This window comes from Paramormyrops kingsleyae, chromosome 14 (assembly GCF_048594095.1).
Source record: "Paramormyrops kingsleyae isolate MSU_618 chromosome 14, PKINGS_0.4, whole genome shotgun sequence".
NCBI lineage: Eukaryota > Metazoa > Chordata > Actinopteri > Osteoglossiformes > Mormyridae > Paramormyrops > Paramormyrops kingsleyae.
The window spans coordinates 6,588,796-6,605,446 of NC_132810.1; the positions used below are offsets into that span (position 1 = coordinate 6,588,796).

General features: G+C 50.6%; 1 protein-coding gene across 5 annotated transcripts in view; it reads left to right on the forward strand.

Moving 5' to 3' along the window:
* Positions 1 to 16,651, forward strand: part of cdc42bpb (CDC42 binding protein kinase beta (DMPK-like)) — a 46,786-nt gene that overhangs the window by 17,627 nt on the left and 12,508 nt on the right. For all 5 annotated transcript variants that reach the window (XM_023800719.2, XM_023800722.2, XM_023800720.2 and 2 more), the window contains exons 3-19: positions 4,161 to 4,244; positions 6,030 to 6,125; positions 7,099 to 7,247; positions 7,420 to 7,513; positions 8,858 to 9,058; positions 9,595 to 9,843; positions 9,978 to 10,218; positions 10,296 to 10,415; positions 10,663 to 10,796; positions 11,107 to 11,349; positions 12,033 to 12,143; positions 12,782 to 13,029; positions 13,224 to 13,329; positions 13,425 to 13,549; positions 13,657 to 13,762; positions 15,519 to 15,667; positions 16,412 to 16,509. In XM_023800719.2, the coding sequence (XP_023656487.2) occupies positions 4,161 to 4,244; positions 6,030 to 6,125; positions 7,099 to 7,247; positions 7,420 to 7,513; positions 8,858 to 9,058; positions 9,595 to 9,843; positions 9,978 to 10,218; positions 10,296 to 10,415; positions 10,663 to 10,796; positions 11,107 to 11,349; positions 12,033 to 12,143; positions 12,782 to 13,029; positions 13,224 to 13,329; positions 13,425 to 13,549; positions 13,657 to 13,762; positions 15,519 to 15,667; positions 16,412 to 16,509 (2,554 nt within the window). The remainder of the gene's footprint in view (positions 1 to 4,160; positions 4,245 to 6,029; positions 6,126 to 7,098; positions 7,248 to 7,419; positions 7,514 to 8,857; positions 9,059 to 9,594; positions 9,844 to 9,977; positions 10,219 to 10,295; positions 10,416 to 10,662; positions 10,797 to 11,106; positions 11,350 to 12,032; positions 12,144 to 12,781; positions 13,030 to 13,223; positions 13,330 to 13,424; positions 13,550 to 13,656; positions 13,763 to 15,518; positions 15,668 to 16,411; positions 16,510 to 16,651) is intronic.

The following is a 16,651-nucleotide window of genomic DNA, read 5'->3' on the forward strand; positions in this document are numbered from 1 at the left end:
AAAATGTCGTGATTAACAAAAAAAATGGCATTTTGTGGCCGACATCTTAAGAAGAGAGGAAGTGACCACTGGGCGCATGTATAAATATCTGAGAAATCTAACACGCTCCCGTGTTTCCATGCTCTCTAAGACGTGGGCATTGAAGCAAAGCATTGTGGGACTGGTGGGCTGCTTCTGCAGCTCTCAGGAGTTTGCAGTCAAGTGCAGTAGCACTGCGTAGTGGTGGGGGAAACGGGGAGCTACAGGAGAGCTACAGGAAAAGGTTGTTTTTATTCTTTAAGAGACAGGAAACGGATAAAATTGTGTTTCCTTCAACTGATAATATGCTTCTCGCATACATTTGTTGACAGGCGCACACTTTTAAGAGCGTTGACACAGCTGAGGGGATGTTCATTTGTGTTTAAGATCAGCATTGTCCTTTTATTATTGTTCTTAAGCCCCTCTGGCTTAGATTTAATATCCTCCTGATGAGAAGGGATGAGAGAGCATCTCTCTTTCAGCTGTGACATCTTTGCCATGTAGCAGTACGAGGGACTGACAATTAAAAAGACCCGACCATCAGAGCAGAAGCCCCACAGTCAAACTGAAATAATTTGTACCCGGGGCGCTTTGAGCCTACATGTACCACGTTTTGGTGTGCAAGTTTTTAAATTTTATTTTCTAGGAGGTTGAGGTTGTTCTTGAAGGGGTATGGGTTTCTGTGGTACAGCATTATAGGAGCGGCAGTGATGCGTCCTGGATTACGTTTTATCTTCTATGGCTCTTGTGGAAATATATGTGTGCAGTGCATGCTGGGAACTGTAGTCTTTCATGTGGATCGCTAGGGAAGCAGTTGATTTCCACAAACTGTACAAAATAGAATTTGGCAGGTAGTGCTATGGCTAATTCCAGAAGCCTATATCAGTGCATGGTGAGCAATCTGCCTTCACTGGAGCAGGTCCAGTATAGGGTGGGGCTGTTTTGATGGATGAGGCTGTGTCTCTTTAATTAGGCTGTGTCTCATTATTGTGTCTCATTAATTCACTTCTCATGAATAACGCTTTCTATGTTTCTGCCTTGTTCTGAAGCCACATCCACTGACAAGGCTCCAGACTGTGACTGTTTAGTTGTATTTCGTGACCATTTTTGGAGACGGTGCGTCTAAATTTTATAAACAGGCACAGCAGTGCGACTTTCTTATAAAACCATCATGGTATATCACGTGAAACACCCGGAGAAAGTGAGAATTTGTGTGTGTGTGAGAGAGAGAGACACAGGGAGAAGGCGCTTTCCCACCGCAGAAACTTTTTCTCAGAACCAGGAACTTCTGTTGTTTTTCCACCAGAGTAACTTGGTCCAATTTGTAATTCTTTGGAGGAGCTACTGGGGAGGAATTCACAGCGATAGCTTGCTGTTTGGTTGATTACCAGCACTGCCGCTAACATGAAAATTACACAGAAATGCAGGGGGAAAAAAGCTAATTAACGCAGCAAAAATTGAGCAGATGAAACGGGTTATTTTTGTTCCTCAGGTACATTTAATACATTATTGAGTACCCTTTTGCTTGCGCCTACATCTTCTGCATCGTAAAATTCAATCAATAACCGGTATTCGTTTGTCTAATATCTTTGGTGCCAGTGGTGAAACTTGCCAGTGCTTATTGACAAAATCACGTTACATCATTTTTTTATTCAGTGGGAAAACGAAAGATCGGTCTGCTGGCCCGATTTTGATAATGATATCTAAACGTGTCACGGTTTGCATGAACCAGGAGCTCGGTTCCTGAATTTCAGTGCCTCATGAAACACTTGTAAAACACAATAGCAGCTTGAATCATAAACTATGCAGGAACAGATGCACTGAGGGGGTAGAGGCTGATGACATACCTTATGTTTATCCTTGTAAATTTATTATGTGGTGTTTGTTTTAAAAAAAGAACCATTAATGACTTTTTTCTCTTAAGCATTACTTCACTTTGTGACTTTTTCCTTTAAAATAAAACCATTTTTTCTGTATATAATATATTTAGTGCCAAAGTATTCATTAGTAATACAGTTAAGATAGAACAATATGAATGTGTTGCATTGCATGTCGGTTGAAGTAGTGCATCTAAAATGTTCCTTAAGGAGCACCAGTGCTACTAGTAGGAAACGTTAGTCTGAATCCCCGGCTGATGGTCCCAGGCCTCTGATGTAGGTCTTCAGCAGGTCTAGTGCTTTTCATGTTCATTATGCAGCTAGGATGCCTGGATTGGCTATAGAAGCGATGGCTCTGGGTGCTGAGCCATTTACTGTGTGGGAACCAGTCTGGGTCATGAGCCAGGCGAGGAGGAAATGTGGGGGATGGTTCTGAGCACAGGGCGTTGAGGTTTGTTTAGTAATGAGGTCATTTTTTCTGGCGTGGTAACAGGGCAGGGTGGCACTGATTTGGAGAGTGAGGTTGTGTGTATGAGGAGGGTGTTACTGGGGCAGCACGTCTGGGCCTGGTTCTGCTTCACCTCCTGAGTGAACATCCTGTTCTCGACCCGTGATGAGAATGTTTCCAGTCGCTTCTACCCTTCCAGAAGACGCGGACCGTCCTACTGTATAACCACATGCGTGTGAGGAAAGCCGCGGAAGTGACGTCTCGATGAAACTCCCGCCAAATATGGACAGAGCATGAAACGGCTGCCCCCCGGATAGCCGGGCGTCACACACTGCCCACGCTGCCAGCGGTCACACGGACCCGAGAGCGGCGGACCAGGCTGGCGGTGAAGGGGGTGGAGCTCGACGCGGCTGTCCGGATAGGCCCTCAGGGGGGGGATCGTTAGTGGGCCAAGTAATTAACTTTTTGCTTGCGTTGAGCTGTGGCTTGAATGTAACACACAATTAAAATGGCATTAAGTGGGACATGATAGTCCAGGGCTACTCTGTCAAATGGGATAATCTGACTTTAATCTGACTGGCTGTTAGAACATTGTCAACCGCACACTTTCGATTAACAAAATATTAATTTAAATATTATCTGGATATTTATCATATGTTTCACCTAATACTACCTTATTTTAACTTAGTCATTACTTCCGGCACGCATGAACCAATCAACACCTAATACCTGGAACAAGTGTGTTAGTGACCAGTAGGGAGAAAAAATATATGGATGGTCTGGGGGTCCCCGAGAATTGGGTTGAGAAACATTAGTTTGCATGCTAATTGTGGTATTTCATGGGGGGGTGCTCTTCGGAACAGCAGTTAAGTTTGCAGAGTTATAGATTGCTCAAACAAATTCAGCTTATGTTGTGTATGGAGTACATTGCTCCATCAGAACAAAAAGGTTAATTAGCTAAGGCTTAATGACCACAAGTATTCAGTTACCCAAGAGGAGTTTAATAAACACGTTAGAATGACTATCTTGGTCTGCCTGCAAAAGGCTGAAACACCAAGGATTACTGTATAAATAATTACCTTAAAGAAATCAAAGCGTGCATTTCCTGTGCTACCTCAGGAGGGCAGTGCTGAGTGTCACTGTATACCACCCTCGGCTTCACTTTCCACAGCCGCCTGGAGAGCCGTATGGCTGGCTGACGCGTGGTCTGTCCACTTCCACTGCGATGCAGGCCTATCGTCAGTGCCTGCTGGTCACTGTCTGCCCTGCAGGTCGGCCTCCTTTACCACGTGAGGCCTTCTGAGACTGTGCTGCCTCGGTGACGCCTGGCCCACTCCCCCTCCTCAGTCTGCCTGTCATGCTTATAGTAATCATCAGCATCATAATCGCCCTTCTCACATCTCACAGCTTATAACTGAAAGCCTGGCCCAGTGTTGCAAGGAAGAGACTAAATGCCGGCCTGCCACTGAGGTCAGTGGCGTTATCTCTGTGTACAGGCGGATAGTTGGGCAGCCTTGATCTTCAGACAGGGGTTACACCTGGGTCACCAGCCAAATACCCCTGAAGTTTTAATGAGCACCGACAGCCAGTTTGGTACCACTGGGTCAAACATCCAATGGGATTTCTGCTCCTGGGTCCCCCCCTCCCCCCGCCCTGCAGGAGAAGGCGGTCCTAGTGTAAGCTGGGATAAAAACGTATCCGAGATCCTGCCCTTCTTAAGCTAAAACCCAGAAACGGGCGATTTGGCTTTCAAGTCACATGACCTGAGCCTTCCTCTTCCTCGCTCCCATTCTTCCCCCCCCCCCCCCCCCTTCCAGGTTGCCGTGGTGAAGATGAAGCAGACAGAGAGGGTCTACGCCATGAAGATCCTGAACAAGTGGGACATGCTGAAGAGAGCCGAGGTAGGGGGTCCGGAACGTGGCCTGGAAATGTCCAAACGACCACAACTCTCCCCCCCAAAATACAAAAAGCTTACAATCTATAGTCTGCCTCTCACTGAAATGTAGCTGTGTGACCTGTGTCTTTGAATAGAAATAATAAATAAAAATATAGAATGTCCTGTGTTTAGCATAGCAGATTTAAATTGGGAACCATACGTATCTCAGTTTCTAAATATAAGTAACTCCAAATTTATATTGGCGTCTTATGAACCTTCGGGATTTAGTGCAGCAAAGACGGCTATAGGATCACACCTGTGAGCCATGTAAAGACGTTTAGGATTAAGGAGCCAGTCAGACTGGGGGTGTCTGTCGTGAGGCTGGTGCTTACTCACCTGCCTTTCTCCTACTCCGTCTCCGGCGAGCCTGAAACGGCATAAAGCTCTTCTCCCAGTCTGACCCAGTTTCCCCACCGGCAGGGCTGTCAAGCCCCTCTGGGCCCCCAGCGGCGATTCCCCGTTGGGGGGTGACCCTTTGTCGTTAATCCCTAAATCTCATAATGTGCCCCCCCACCCCTGTCGTCACACACACATCGTTCTTTGACTCTTTGTTAAAGCACTTCATTTTTCTGTTTGTTGCCCCCCCCCCCCCTCTGCACCCCCCATCATGCTGTATTGTTTTAACTCTGTAAAGTAGCCCATTATCAATCAGGATTGACTAGTCTGCACACCTCATGCCCGATGCATCCGTCTGCCATAAGTGCCTCTCGTCTAATGGGGAAGTTAGACATGTCATGCAGAGGGGGGGGGGGGGGGGGGGGATGTGTGGGTGCATCAGTGCAGCTGGAAGCCATTGGCTCTTATCTGTCTATCTGCGTTTGTGGGTATCTGAGTCTGTGTGTGTGTGGGGGGGCAGAAGGGGCCATGGTCTTCATAGGAGGCAGTATCTATGTGTGTGTGTGTGTGTGTCATGTTTTTCAAATTTGGTTGTCGTGTGTTTAGAGGAACACAGATTCTTATGACACAGTTGGAGCAGAGGGGACAGATGCATGTGAGACATAAGACGGGTGCATGGCGTGGACAATAGGACAACAGTTCAATAAAAGACGAAACAACAGTGCAGTCAAAGTCAAGACAATTCATTGTCATTGAACATGTCATTGAAACCAACTGATTTAGTTATAAAGGATTCCAGTCATTTATTCGTTACACTATTTTTATTGTAAGAAATCATTGTATTAGTTCACAAGATTTTTGTTTTGTATTTAGATGGTTTGCATATATTGTACTTGTCCACTAACTCTTATGGTAATTTCTAGCTCCTAGTTGGTTACCTCCACTGTCAGCTCAGTCCCCTCGGTTCTCTGGAGCTCTCCGTCCGCCTTACTCTTATCAGAATTTGAACATGACTTTGCCAAAACCTATTGGCCACAGGCAACATAACTGTCCCACGTATCTAGTTTTTGTAAATATAGTACTGAAATTGCGAACGCATGAACTGTGATTCATCATCGCAACCTGAACCTCAACTCGTGAATTAGGATTCATGATTGTAAAATGAAGATTGTACTCGTGAAATTTAGGCGGCGGCCGGAGATTCTCAATTACGACTCTGAATATGGATTTGTGTCTCATAAAATTACAACATCTTCATGACATTTAAGTACAATTACTTTAGACATAAATTTATCTCCTTAGCAAGTGAACAATAAATGTTTGTCTCCTTATCTTTGATTGAACGCTCCTTTGTGCTTTGTGTGCTTGTCATACCTACACAAGCGTGACCCATGTAATTGACTTTCCCCCCTAGACGGCTTGTTTCCGTGAGGAGAGGAACGTGCTGGTTCATGGAGACTGTCAGTGGATCACAACGCTACACTATGCCTTCCAGGACGACAACTACCTGGTGAGCAGGAACGCAGTTTGTCCGGAGCTCCTTCCTGTCCCGCCCTCCCTCCTCCCTCAGGGTCCGCTTCTGAGTAATGACTGATTCCTGTGTAGCATGTGCTGTGATGAGCTACAAGCCGGCGAGGAAGCCTTCCTTGAGATGATTAGGAATTTTCTGGATTGGTCACGGCTCATTTGTGTCTGGATTCAAAGTACTTTCGTAGTGGAACTGTATTTTTCATGGAGTTTTCAAAAGAAGTGAGAGCAGCATGTTGCAGTGCAAAAATGTAGAACTTACGTTCTCTAAATTCTGCCCATTTTTATGATTTTATGCAGTTGGCAGTGACCTGTGTGCAATTTGCTATTTTGCACTGAGTTGCATTTGTTAAAAGAAAAAAAAAAAATGTTGCAGAGCTCATTGCGTGATGGGGAGGAAAGACCAAGAATTCACTGATTGCTCCTGAAATGGCATAATTAAATTAGCAAATTTAATGTTCGAGGGCATGGAGTTCAGTCATGCGTCTGTCCTATTTGCTTCAAAGTAGCTCCCAGATGTTTGTTGTTAGATTTTTATTTTCCCACCGTGGAAACGTCCTTAAATTTGAATACTTCAAAAAGGCAATTGATACGTACCAAGACCCAAGAATGTGTCTGGATCATCAGACTCCTTGGTGCATCCTGAACGTTACCAAGGTCAAACTGTACAGGAATTCTCCATTACATGATAATGATTGTTGCCTACTGATCTGCATAGAGCTTATGGTTTTGTGTCAGGACATCCAGGGTTTAGTCAATCATCAACTACAGAGCCTGACGCTTCTGGTCTTGGCCAAAGAACGAGCGCAATTTGTTTTTTGTGCTTTTGTTCTTGGTTTATGCTAATTAGAGGCTGGGTGTCATTTTTTTCTTCAGCAGCTGTATGTTTATTCTTTACCATGTTCATTCTTAGCCATGCGAGCTGATTGGTTCACGTCTGCACTCCCTAATCGCAGTATCTGGTGATGGATTATTACGTGGGCGGAGACCTGCTGACTCTGCTTAGCAAGTTTGAGGACCGTCTTCCGGAGGACATGGCGAGGTTCTACGTGGCCGAGATGGTCCTCGCCATCCACTCCATCCATCAGCTCCATTACGTGCATCGGTGAGCAGCGCCCATGGGAGATGCCATATTTTGGAGATGTTTTATATTCCCTGGCCCACTTTGCCCTCTCATTAGCTCGCTTGATCTGCTGTTATAGGAGGATGGTCTCTGGGGAATCGGTTGTCATGGGAACCATTGCTGGGCTGACTGGTTGATTCGCTTTGCGTTTCAGGGACATAAAACCGGACAACGTGCTGCTGGACATGAACGGCCATATCAGGTTGGCAGATTTCGGCTCGTGCCTGAAGATGATGGACGATGGGACGGTGAGTGTCCACCCTGGCCATCCCTGAATTCTCCTGGTGGCTGAGGAGTTGGGCTTTTGTTTTGCAGTGAGGTGTGTAGATATTGATGATTGATGGATGACAAGACTTGCAGTTCCCCTTGACGGCTATGGATCTCTTTGCACAAGAAGGTTCTGAAGACCATCTTGAGAACTGACATTGGGATCTATAATTCTCGTATGCCGAAAACTGGGAAACACTGGTGTTGTGTAATTCAGTTCAATTCTGTTCCATTCACTTTAATTTTATTTGTATAGCGCATTTTCACTGCATTACATTGTCTCAAAGCGCTTTACATTATCCCTGCCCAAAGCCCTCAGTGAGCAAGCCAGAGGCAACAGTGGTAAGGAAAATCTCCTTAAAAGGAAGAAACCTTGGGAGGAACTAGACTCAGAGGGGGCCCATCCTCTTGAGAACAGTGGAGGGAGTCAAATTAACGAAGTCCTGATTTATAGCTCTAAATTTTTAAAGTTTGGGTGTAAATGCAGATGGTCCAGTGATGTTATGGATGATGGTGTTAGAGCAGTCGGGTGATAGGATGAGCGGAGGTGCGGTCCAGGCAGGAGGTGCGGTCCAGGCAGGAGGGGCGTCACAGGAATCACACATGTAAATGGTAGCTATTCATGATGTGTATCCCCTCTGAGAGACTTCAACTCCATATGTGCAGAGAGCACATAAGAAAGAAAGCGAATCGCATAGGTCACCTGAGGTGCCTGTCACCAGGCAGGACTGCATGCTAGCTGCTACTCGCTAACAGTCCTGCCTTGATAGTTTTAATTCTATCTGTCAGCATACACCTTGTTTTCATCACTGAATGTCTGTTTTACGGAACACAGCTAATCCCCAGCAGGAGGCCTGTAAATAGGCCTTTCGGTCGTCTTCGCTGGCTTCCCCATCCTCCCAGTATGCTGAAGCGCCATTGTTTAGCCGAGGTATGGCTGATGCCACTGGGTTTGTGATGTCCCAGCAAAGCGATATTAACTGGGTTTTAGTGTCGCCCTTTTGAACTTATATAGTCAGCCCTGAAAGCTGCCTCCCTCATTGATTAGCTCAACCACAGAACGGAGCCTTTTTATGCATGATGCTGTGCAGGCAGGTTCCGCTACCATTGTTGGGTGTTAATCAGCTGACAGTCGCTGAAAGCATCAAGGCAGACAGTAATACGTGTCTTGCAGCCCTGGGCAAGTGACTCGCAGAGGCCGCCTTAACGCATGGCTGGTTTCGGATGCACGATGATTGGCGGTTTCTTGTCTAGCCACGCAGGCCCAGCTGCCTCCGCACGGTCTCTCGCCCTGCTGCGATTAGCGCCCGCTTGCTCCCTCACAGGTGCAGTCTTCAGTTGCGGTCGGCACGCCGGATTACATCTCCCCAGAGATCCTGCAGGCCATGGAGGACGGCATGGGGAAGTACGGGCCCGAGTGCGACTGGTGGTCGCTGGGGGTCTGCATGTACGAGATGCTGTATGGCGAGACGCCCTTCTATGCAGAGTCGCTGGTGGAGACCTATGGCAAGATCATGAACCACGAAGTGAGTAATACACTGAGCCTAGATCCTAGCTCTTTGTGCAGGACTGGATGCTAACTTTCCTGGAAATGTTTTTCTTTTTTGTGTGCTCTGAGTTATTTGTCGTACTTGATCTGTGTATTGCGGCCATGGCCACTGTTTCCCGTGGTGCAGAGCCAAAAAAGAGGGAAGTTAGCTTGCTGTCATTGGCTGGCTCTTGGCTCGCTGTCATTGGCTGGCCCTTAGCTTGCCGTCATTGGCTGGCCCTTAGCTCGCTGTCATTGGCTGGCCCTTAGCTCGCTGTCATTGGCTGGCCCTTAGCTCGCTGTCATTGGCTGGCCCTTAGCTCGCTGTCATTGGCTGGCCCTTAGCTCGCTGTCATTGGTTGGCCCTTTAGCACAATCGGCCCGTGTGGTACGGCAGACACTCAGAAAGGTTCCCTATGTGAAACCTTGGAAGATCCACTCTCAGCAGAGGGAGTTTGTTGTCAGTCTGATTAGAAGGGCTGGGTGTGAGGCTGGCAGGTATTCAATCACATTACGCGCCACCCCCCTCTCCAGGAACGCTTCCAATTCCCGTCCCACATCACGGACGTGTCGGAAGATGCCAAGGACCTGATCCAGCGGCTCATCTGCAGCCGGGAGCGACGCATGGGCCAGAGCGGCATCGAGGACTTCAAATGCCACCCGTTCTTCAGGGGCGTGGATTGGGAGCACATCCGCCACACGGAAGCGCCGTACATCCCCGACGTCAGCTCACCCTCCGACACCTCCAACTTCGACGTGGACGACGACGTGCTGAAGAACCCGGTGTGTGACCCTCAGAGTTCTCGCGCTCTGGCCCTCAGCGACGCCCACATCACATGCCTGCCACCCGCTCCGGTTTATAGTTTCTACTGCAAGTGATCACAGCAGTTATCACACTCATGTGCATCTCCATCCAGGACGTGGTTCCCCCGATGTCCCACACGGGGTTTTCCGGCCAGCACCTCCCTTTTGTGGGCTTCACCTACACCACAGAGAGCTCCTTCTCCGACTGCGGCAGCATGCAGAGGGCGATGACGGCGGCCAGCCCGGAGGGGGAGGTCCAGCGAGACGCGGACGGCGGCCTGCAAGTGGAGGCCTTCGAGCGGCGCATCAAGCGGCTGGAGCAGGAGAAGCTGGAGCTGAACCGCAAGCTGCAGGGTACAGTGACGCTCGCACGCGCACACTCCAGATGCACAAGCGGGTGTCTAACTCCTTCGTACCTCTCCTCCTCCCAGAATCCACTCAGGCCGTGCAGTCGCTCCATGGGTCATCTCGCGGGGTCGGCACGCTCGGTAGAGACAAGGAGATTAAGAAGCTGAACGAGGAGGTCGAACGGCTGAAGAAGAAGTTGGCAGGTGAGCCGTCGAGCCAGGGAGTGTCACGCGTGCGGGGCGCAGCGCTGGGTGCCGGGACTGGGTCTGCTGGGGCCCATTGGGCTTTTAAGCATCACCAGATACTGGTCAGGGGATCCCCCAACTCTCAGAATCGTCCAAGTTCAGCTACAAGTCAGATGGTTGCTGATCCAATGGGAAACAACCAGATGTTATTAGGGGGTAGGAGATGTTTGATAAGCCATGTCTGATGAACCTGCTCCTCCCTCAGACTCTGATCGACTGGAGCACCAGCTTGAGGAGGCAGTGACCCTCCGACAGGACTATGAAACATCTTCCACCAAGCTGAAGACTCTGGAAAAGCAGGTGAAAGCCCTGCGACAAGAGAGGGAGGAGACCCAGAAGGTATGGGCATACCGATGCTGTTTGAGATGCTCCCTGTAGCTCCCTCGGGGTGATTTGTGGTTTCATCCAGTCTCTTTACCGTGTGTGTGAATGACTGTAAACAAACGCCATGTTGAGTTTGATTGGTGCACGTGCGGAATGAACATTAAGCAATCTTAACTTGTGAAGGAACCTGATCCCAGGTCAGTTTTTAAGTTTAATTTTCCCCCACAATCTGCAAGGAAAGGTCAGGCTGCCGCCTTTCTGTCCCTCCCCCCACCTCCCCCCCCGGCCCGATACTGACCCTGTCTGGTCTCCATCCCCCGGCCAGCAACTGGCCGACTCCCTAGAGCGACTGAAGTCGCAGACCAAGGAGCTGAAGGAGGTGCACCAGCAGCGGAAGCTGGCCCTGCAGGAGTCGCAGGAGCTGAGCGAGCGCGTCAGCGAGCTGCGCTCCCAGAAGCAGCGGCTCTCCCGCCAGCTGCGCGATAAAGAGGAGGAGATGGAGTCGCTCCTACAGAAGATGGACGGCATGCGGCAGGAGATCCGCCGGACAGAAAAGGCCCGCAAGGAGGTACGCTGGGGGAGGAATCCGGCAAGGCGTAGCGCACTCGGCCTCCCCCCGACAAGCCTTCCCCTCCTTGAATGCCAAACATTTTGTATCTTTAACTTTTCCCCCCAGCATCCCCCATCCCCCGCCCCCCAGATGTCCCCCCCCTGCTGATCCTGGCGCGCGGCGGGCTAATGAAAGGCGCGTGCCTCCCTGTTCGGTATGCGCCCTCGTGATTTTTACGCTCTCAGGCGGAGAGCCCCGCCAAGAGCGCCGGCTTTATCTGCCGTGAATGTGGTCTCCGGGGGCCTCAGCAGGAATCTGCCGGCGTCCCTCCCCTTGTCCCTCCCCAGCGTGGGCCTGGGCTCTCCTCCCCGGACAGCCTAACTCCATCCAGATGGAGGCCAGTGACCTCTGCCGTGACGCGCTGGGCAGGAATGTGCTGTTGTGAAGCGGGAGGGGAAAAGATTAACACACATATATACACACACACACATACATACGCTGCTTATGGTTTAACCGGAAACATCATCGTTTGGTGTGATGCCAGGATGGGAACTAATGACAGGCAGCAGCCTTCAGGTTAGCTTGCTGGGCTGAACAGTGGCAGCCAGTACCACGGCGATTCAGGGAGTGAATATACCCAGAGGGAGGTTGGTTCACATCCCACGAGGGCCCTGATGACTCATGCTCTCTCCCCCCCACAGCTGGAGGCCCAGCTGGACGACAGCAAGGCCGAGGCATCGAAGGAGCGGAAGCTGCGTGAGCACAGCGAGACGTACTGCAAGCAGCTGGAGGGCGAGCTGCAGGCACTCAAGGTCAGAGCCCCCCCCCCCGCCCCCTACATCACTGCACTGGATACACAGGAGACCCCAGACCACAGTCGCTTGATATCAGGACTCCGCCCCCCCCCCCCCCCCCCTTCGGTCCTAAAATGGTCTTGGAACATGTAGAGAGAAAAGCTGTCTAACTGGGGGGGAGGACGTCTGTTGTCCCTGTCCAGCTGCAGACACCCAGTGCCCACCTGCGCTCTCACACCGTGACGGTCTGCCCCACACGTCTGTCCCGGGGGGGCAGCTGGCACTAGGCAGACGGCAGGGTACACAAACACAGCCTCAGAGTGAGACGCATCGCTCCACAAATAACAGACAGCAGGGAGTCAAGAGTCATGTCTGTCTATCGCTAACATCTGCTCCCGATTCCAAGTTGCGCAGCTGATCCGTTTAGCATCGGGGGGAGCGGAAGCCTAGAGCTAACGTCTGCATGTAATGGGTGATTATGGGAGGACCGGGACCCCTGCAGATGGACTGCGTGAGGCTGCAGTGGGGATGCTGCTCGCTCTTTCAGGTCATGTGACTTGGTGAAAAATGCAGCAGTGACCGTTAGCCGTGTTCGCTTTGACGCCCTTGCGAATGGAAACGCCAGTGCTGAGACTCGTGTCGATGCCCCCCGGCAGGTGAAGCAGGGCAGCGGTCGGGCCAGCGTCCTCAGCCCGGAGAGCCAGCAGGATCTGTCCAAGGTGCGGGTGGAGCTGGACCGGAAGGCGGTGTTGTATGAGGAGGAGCTGGGCCGGCGCGAGGCCACCCATACCGCCGAGCTGAAGAGTTTGCGCAAAGAGCTACGCGACTCAGAGAGCCAGCAGCTGGCGCTGCAGAAGGAGGTGCTGCAGCTGAAGGACAAGCTGGAGAAGGACAAGCGTGAGCGGTGAGTCCCACATGCCCCGCCCACATCTCTGATAGTAGCCCCGCCTCCACCGCCAGCCCCGCCCACAGCTCGAGTAACACTCCGGGACTGGGACCCCCACCCCTTACACATGCAGCCCTCAGAAATGGTGGATATTTACATCTAGACGTCTTTGAGGGAGGGTGTGACAAAGGCCGGTGTGTCCGTGCGTGCAGGCAGAGCGAGATGGACGAGGCGATGGGGACTCTGAAGGAGAAGTACGAGCGCGAGAGGACCATGCTGGGAGAGGATAACCGCAAGCTGACCGCAGAGACCGACCGGGTGAGACAGGCCAGAGTTTGGCCCAGAGGTCGCCCTCCTGGGGAGGAGGCTTGGTTAATGACACTGACCGCCCTGCTCCCCACCCACCCCTGCAGCTGTGCACATTGGTGGACAAACTGACGGCCCAGAACCGGCAGCTGGAGGATGAGCTCCAGGATCTGGCTGCCAAGAAAGAGAGCGTGGCTCACTGGGAGGCACAGATAGCGGAGATCATCCAGTGGTGGGTGTCCCTAGTGGGGGCGCGAATGTGTGTTTGTTTCCCCAAGACTCTGTCTCTGTGTGTGATGTGATTATGTGCCCCCCCCCCCCCCCCCCCCCCCCCCGCAGGGTTAGTGATGAGAAGGACGCCCGTGGTTACCTGCAAGCCCTGGCCTCCAAGATGACGGAGGAGCTCGAATCGCTGCGCAGCTCCAACCTGGGCGTCCGACCCATGGTGAGTCATGACCCTTGACCTTTGCCCCTTAACCCCGTAACCCAGTGACACTTCACTGCCCGTCTCTTCATGGTCAGTGCGAATATTTTCAGCTTTCCATATGAGACTCTTGTGTGCATCTCTGTAAACCTCTTACGCAGTCGCTCCAGCAAGCTTCAGGAACAAACAGTCCCTTTCAGAGGTCTGTCTTTCCTTATGGGTGGGACAAGCTGGTGAGTGCCCCCCCACCCTAAAACAAAAATCCCCCTCAAATCTTTGCCGTGACACCTTGCCCGCCAGATCACGAACAGCCCGATTAGGATCTGCATGTCATCACTGTCCTCATCCCAATCATTAGCACGTCCAATCGTCCACCTTTGCCTGGGAGGAGCATGTGATAATGTCCACCTTCAGACCAAAGCAAACAATCACAGAGAGCAACCTGCAGTGGGTGAGAGGGGTTGGACGTGGGAGGGGGTGCCCCTCTGTGGTGGGATGCATCTGGTCATTCTGGAATCTCAGGTCCTTGTTCTTGTGACAAACTAAGGGAATGAGCTTCTTTTTGAGCTCCCTCCGCCTCTTTTTAAGAAAACAAGTTAAAAGTTATTAGAATTTACGACCGCTTTTCCCGAGCTGTTGTCCCGCTCCAGAGTCATCGGATGGATGGTTTTGAAGTTTTGCAACGTTGCCTCCTTATCTTTCCTTCTTTCTGGGGACATTGTAAATAATCCTTTGTGTGTCAGTGGTTTTAGTAGCAGAGTGAGTGAAACAAAGCAGAAGGGAGCCGGGCCCTTAGCCAGTCACCTGGTAGATGTTGGTCTGTTCAGATTAAACTGGGGATCTTGGATTGGGGATTATAGGGCTTTTCTTGATATAAGGCCGACTGATGTTTGCGCAAAGAATGCAACCAGAAAAGGAATCCAGCCTCCCTCTTGGTAGTCGAGCTGTTAATGTCGGTTGCTGTGCATGTAAGAGGTCAGCCCAAGTCACATGTCTGATGTCAGATCAGTCACATGTCTGGGTCTCTGACGCACTTGCTTGTCTGGCCAATAGGAGGCAGCAGAGATGACACCCCTGGCCTTTTCCCTCTGCTGCCCCTGAGCGCATGGGTGATTCTGCCCCTGTGGGGTGGCCATGATTAGATGCATTGTTCTGCTTATGCTGCAGAATCGAAGCGTGTGGTACACGGTGTGCTTTTCCTATTCGATGATTCTGCACTGCTGTTTGTTAAATGAGAGGAATCGGCTCGGAATGGGCAAAGTCCTGTCTCTCAGGTTGATTGGCTTTTCCACTATTCGTGAGATGCCATCCCTAGTGGGGACACACTTGTATTGATGTTTGAGATGAAGCGAGAGTTGGAATTTAATGCTCTCCAAGATGGGGGGGGGGGGGAGGAGGTAGGGGATCAGACATTCCTGCAAGGACAAAGGCCTGCTTCCGGAGCATGTAGATGAATCAATGAAACCCCAGACCAGAAGCAGCCAGCCACCCAGTGTTGTTATGCGACTCAGTCCACAAGTAATGCATTTACTGAGATTCATTTCCAAAACAAATCTGATCAATATTTATCCTTAAATGACGCTTGAGCTTGTTGACATCAGGAGATGTTTCCTGTTGTTGGCCCATGGTCGTCTACCAACACTGGCCTCGTTGAGCTTCTGTGCTGTATGACTCCGGTGCCTTTGTCCTCCTGGCTGGGGAGTGAGTCCTGCCACTGGAAGCCAGCACCCCAGGCAGCTCGATGACCCTGCCCCCCCCCCCACTTTCTCCCTCCCAGGACCCCCTTTGGAAAGTACGGCGCAGTCAGAAGCTGGATATGTCAGCTCGCCTCGAGCTGCAGTCGGCACTGGATGCCGAAATCCGGGCCAAGCAGCTGGTCCAGGAAGACCTACGAAAGGTCAAGTCTGCCAACATCTCCTTGGAAAGGTGGGTCTGCACCCCAACCAGCTTGGGTGATTCATCCCAGGCCTGCCTCTAAGTTTTGACCCCTTTTCTGAAGAGGTCAAAATGGACAGTCAGACTCACTCTGAGCCTCTGGTGCTAAATCCCCGTTAGTCTGGTCCCTCTGTGAGCTCAGGGAGCCAGTTGTCTGCATCAGCATAAACATGCAGTGTTGACCTGCAGTGACGTGTGCTGTGCAAGGTCCATGCTGACAGTTTAAATGGACCGTTCCAGCACCAGGAGCCTGATTGTAGCCCAGTGTGAATTCTGTTATTATGATTAAACTGGTGCATGAGTGAATGTCAAGCTAATATCTGAGGGACTCTAGCTCTGCGCTTCCAGAACAAATTAGTGCACGGTTGGTCGATAGTTAGACAAATCACTGTTTTTGAATCCACTCGCAGCTTGAGGCAGTGTGAACTGGGGAAAGCCGATCTTCTTGTATAATTGTGCTTAGTAAGCTATCATCAAGCTCTCGGCGAACGCGGAAGCGTGAAAAATGGCAGGGGGTGCACTTAATGTAAATCGGAATCACCGGGTTCTTTTCGCTGGTGCATGTGAGGTGAATTTCCTTTTCGGTGATTATAGCATTTCTGGAGGCTGCTGTTTACGCTACACAAGAACAAAAGCAAATACAAACATGCAAAGGCTTCTTTTGGTTCTGAAAATTTGCCTAATTATAGCCCCGGTGCTTATATATGGTTCTCTCCTTCCACCCCCCACCCCCAGCAAACTGAAGGATGCAGAATCCAAGAACCGGGAGATGGCTGACCAGTTGGAGACTGTGAAGAAGGACCTGGAGGACAGCCGGTCCCGGTCCGACAAAGGTAACGGGCTTCTGGCTTTGGTGTGACCAGGCTGCAGTGCAGAGACTGAGTCACTGATTAGCTATGACTAAGTTGCCGGGAACCTTTAATTAGTCTGATTTAAAATGTTTAGCAAAACCTCTTAGTTGCTTCTACAAAGAAA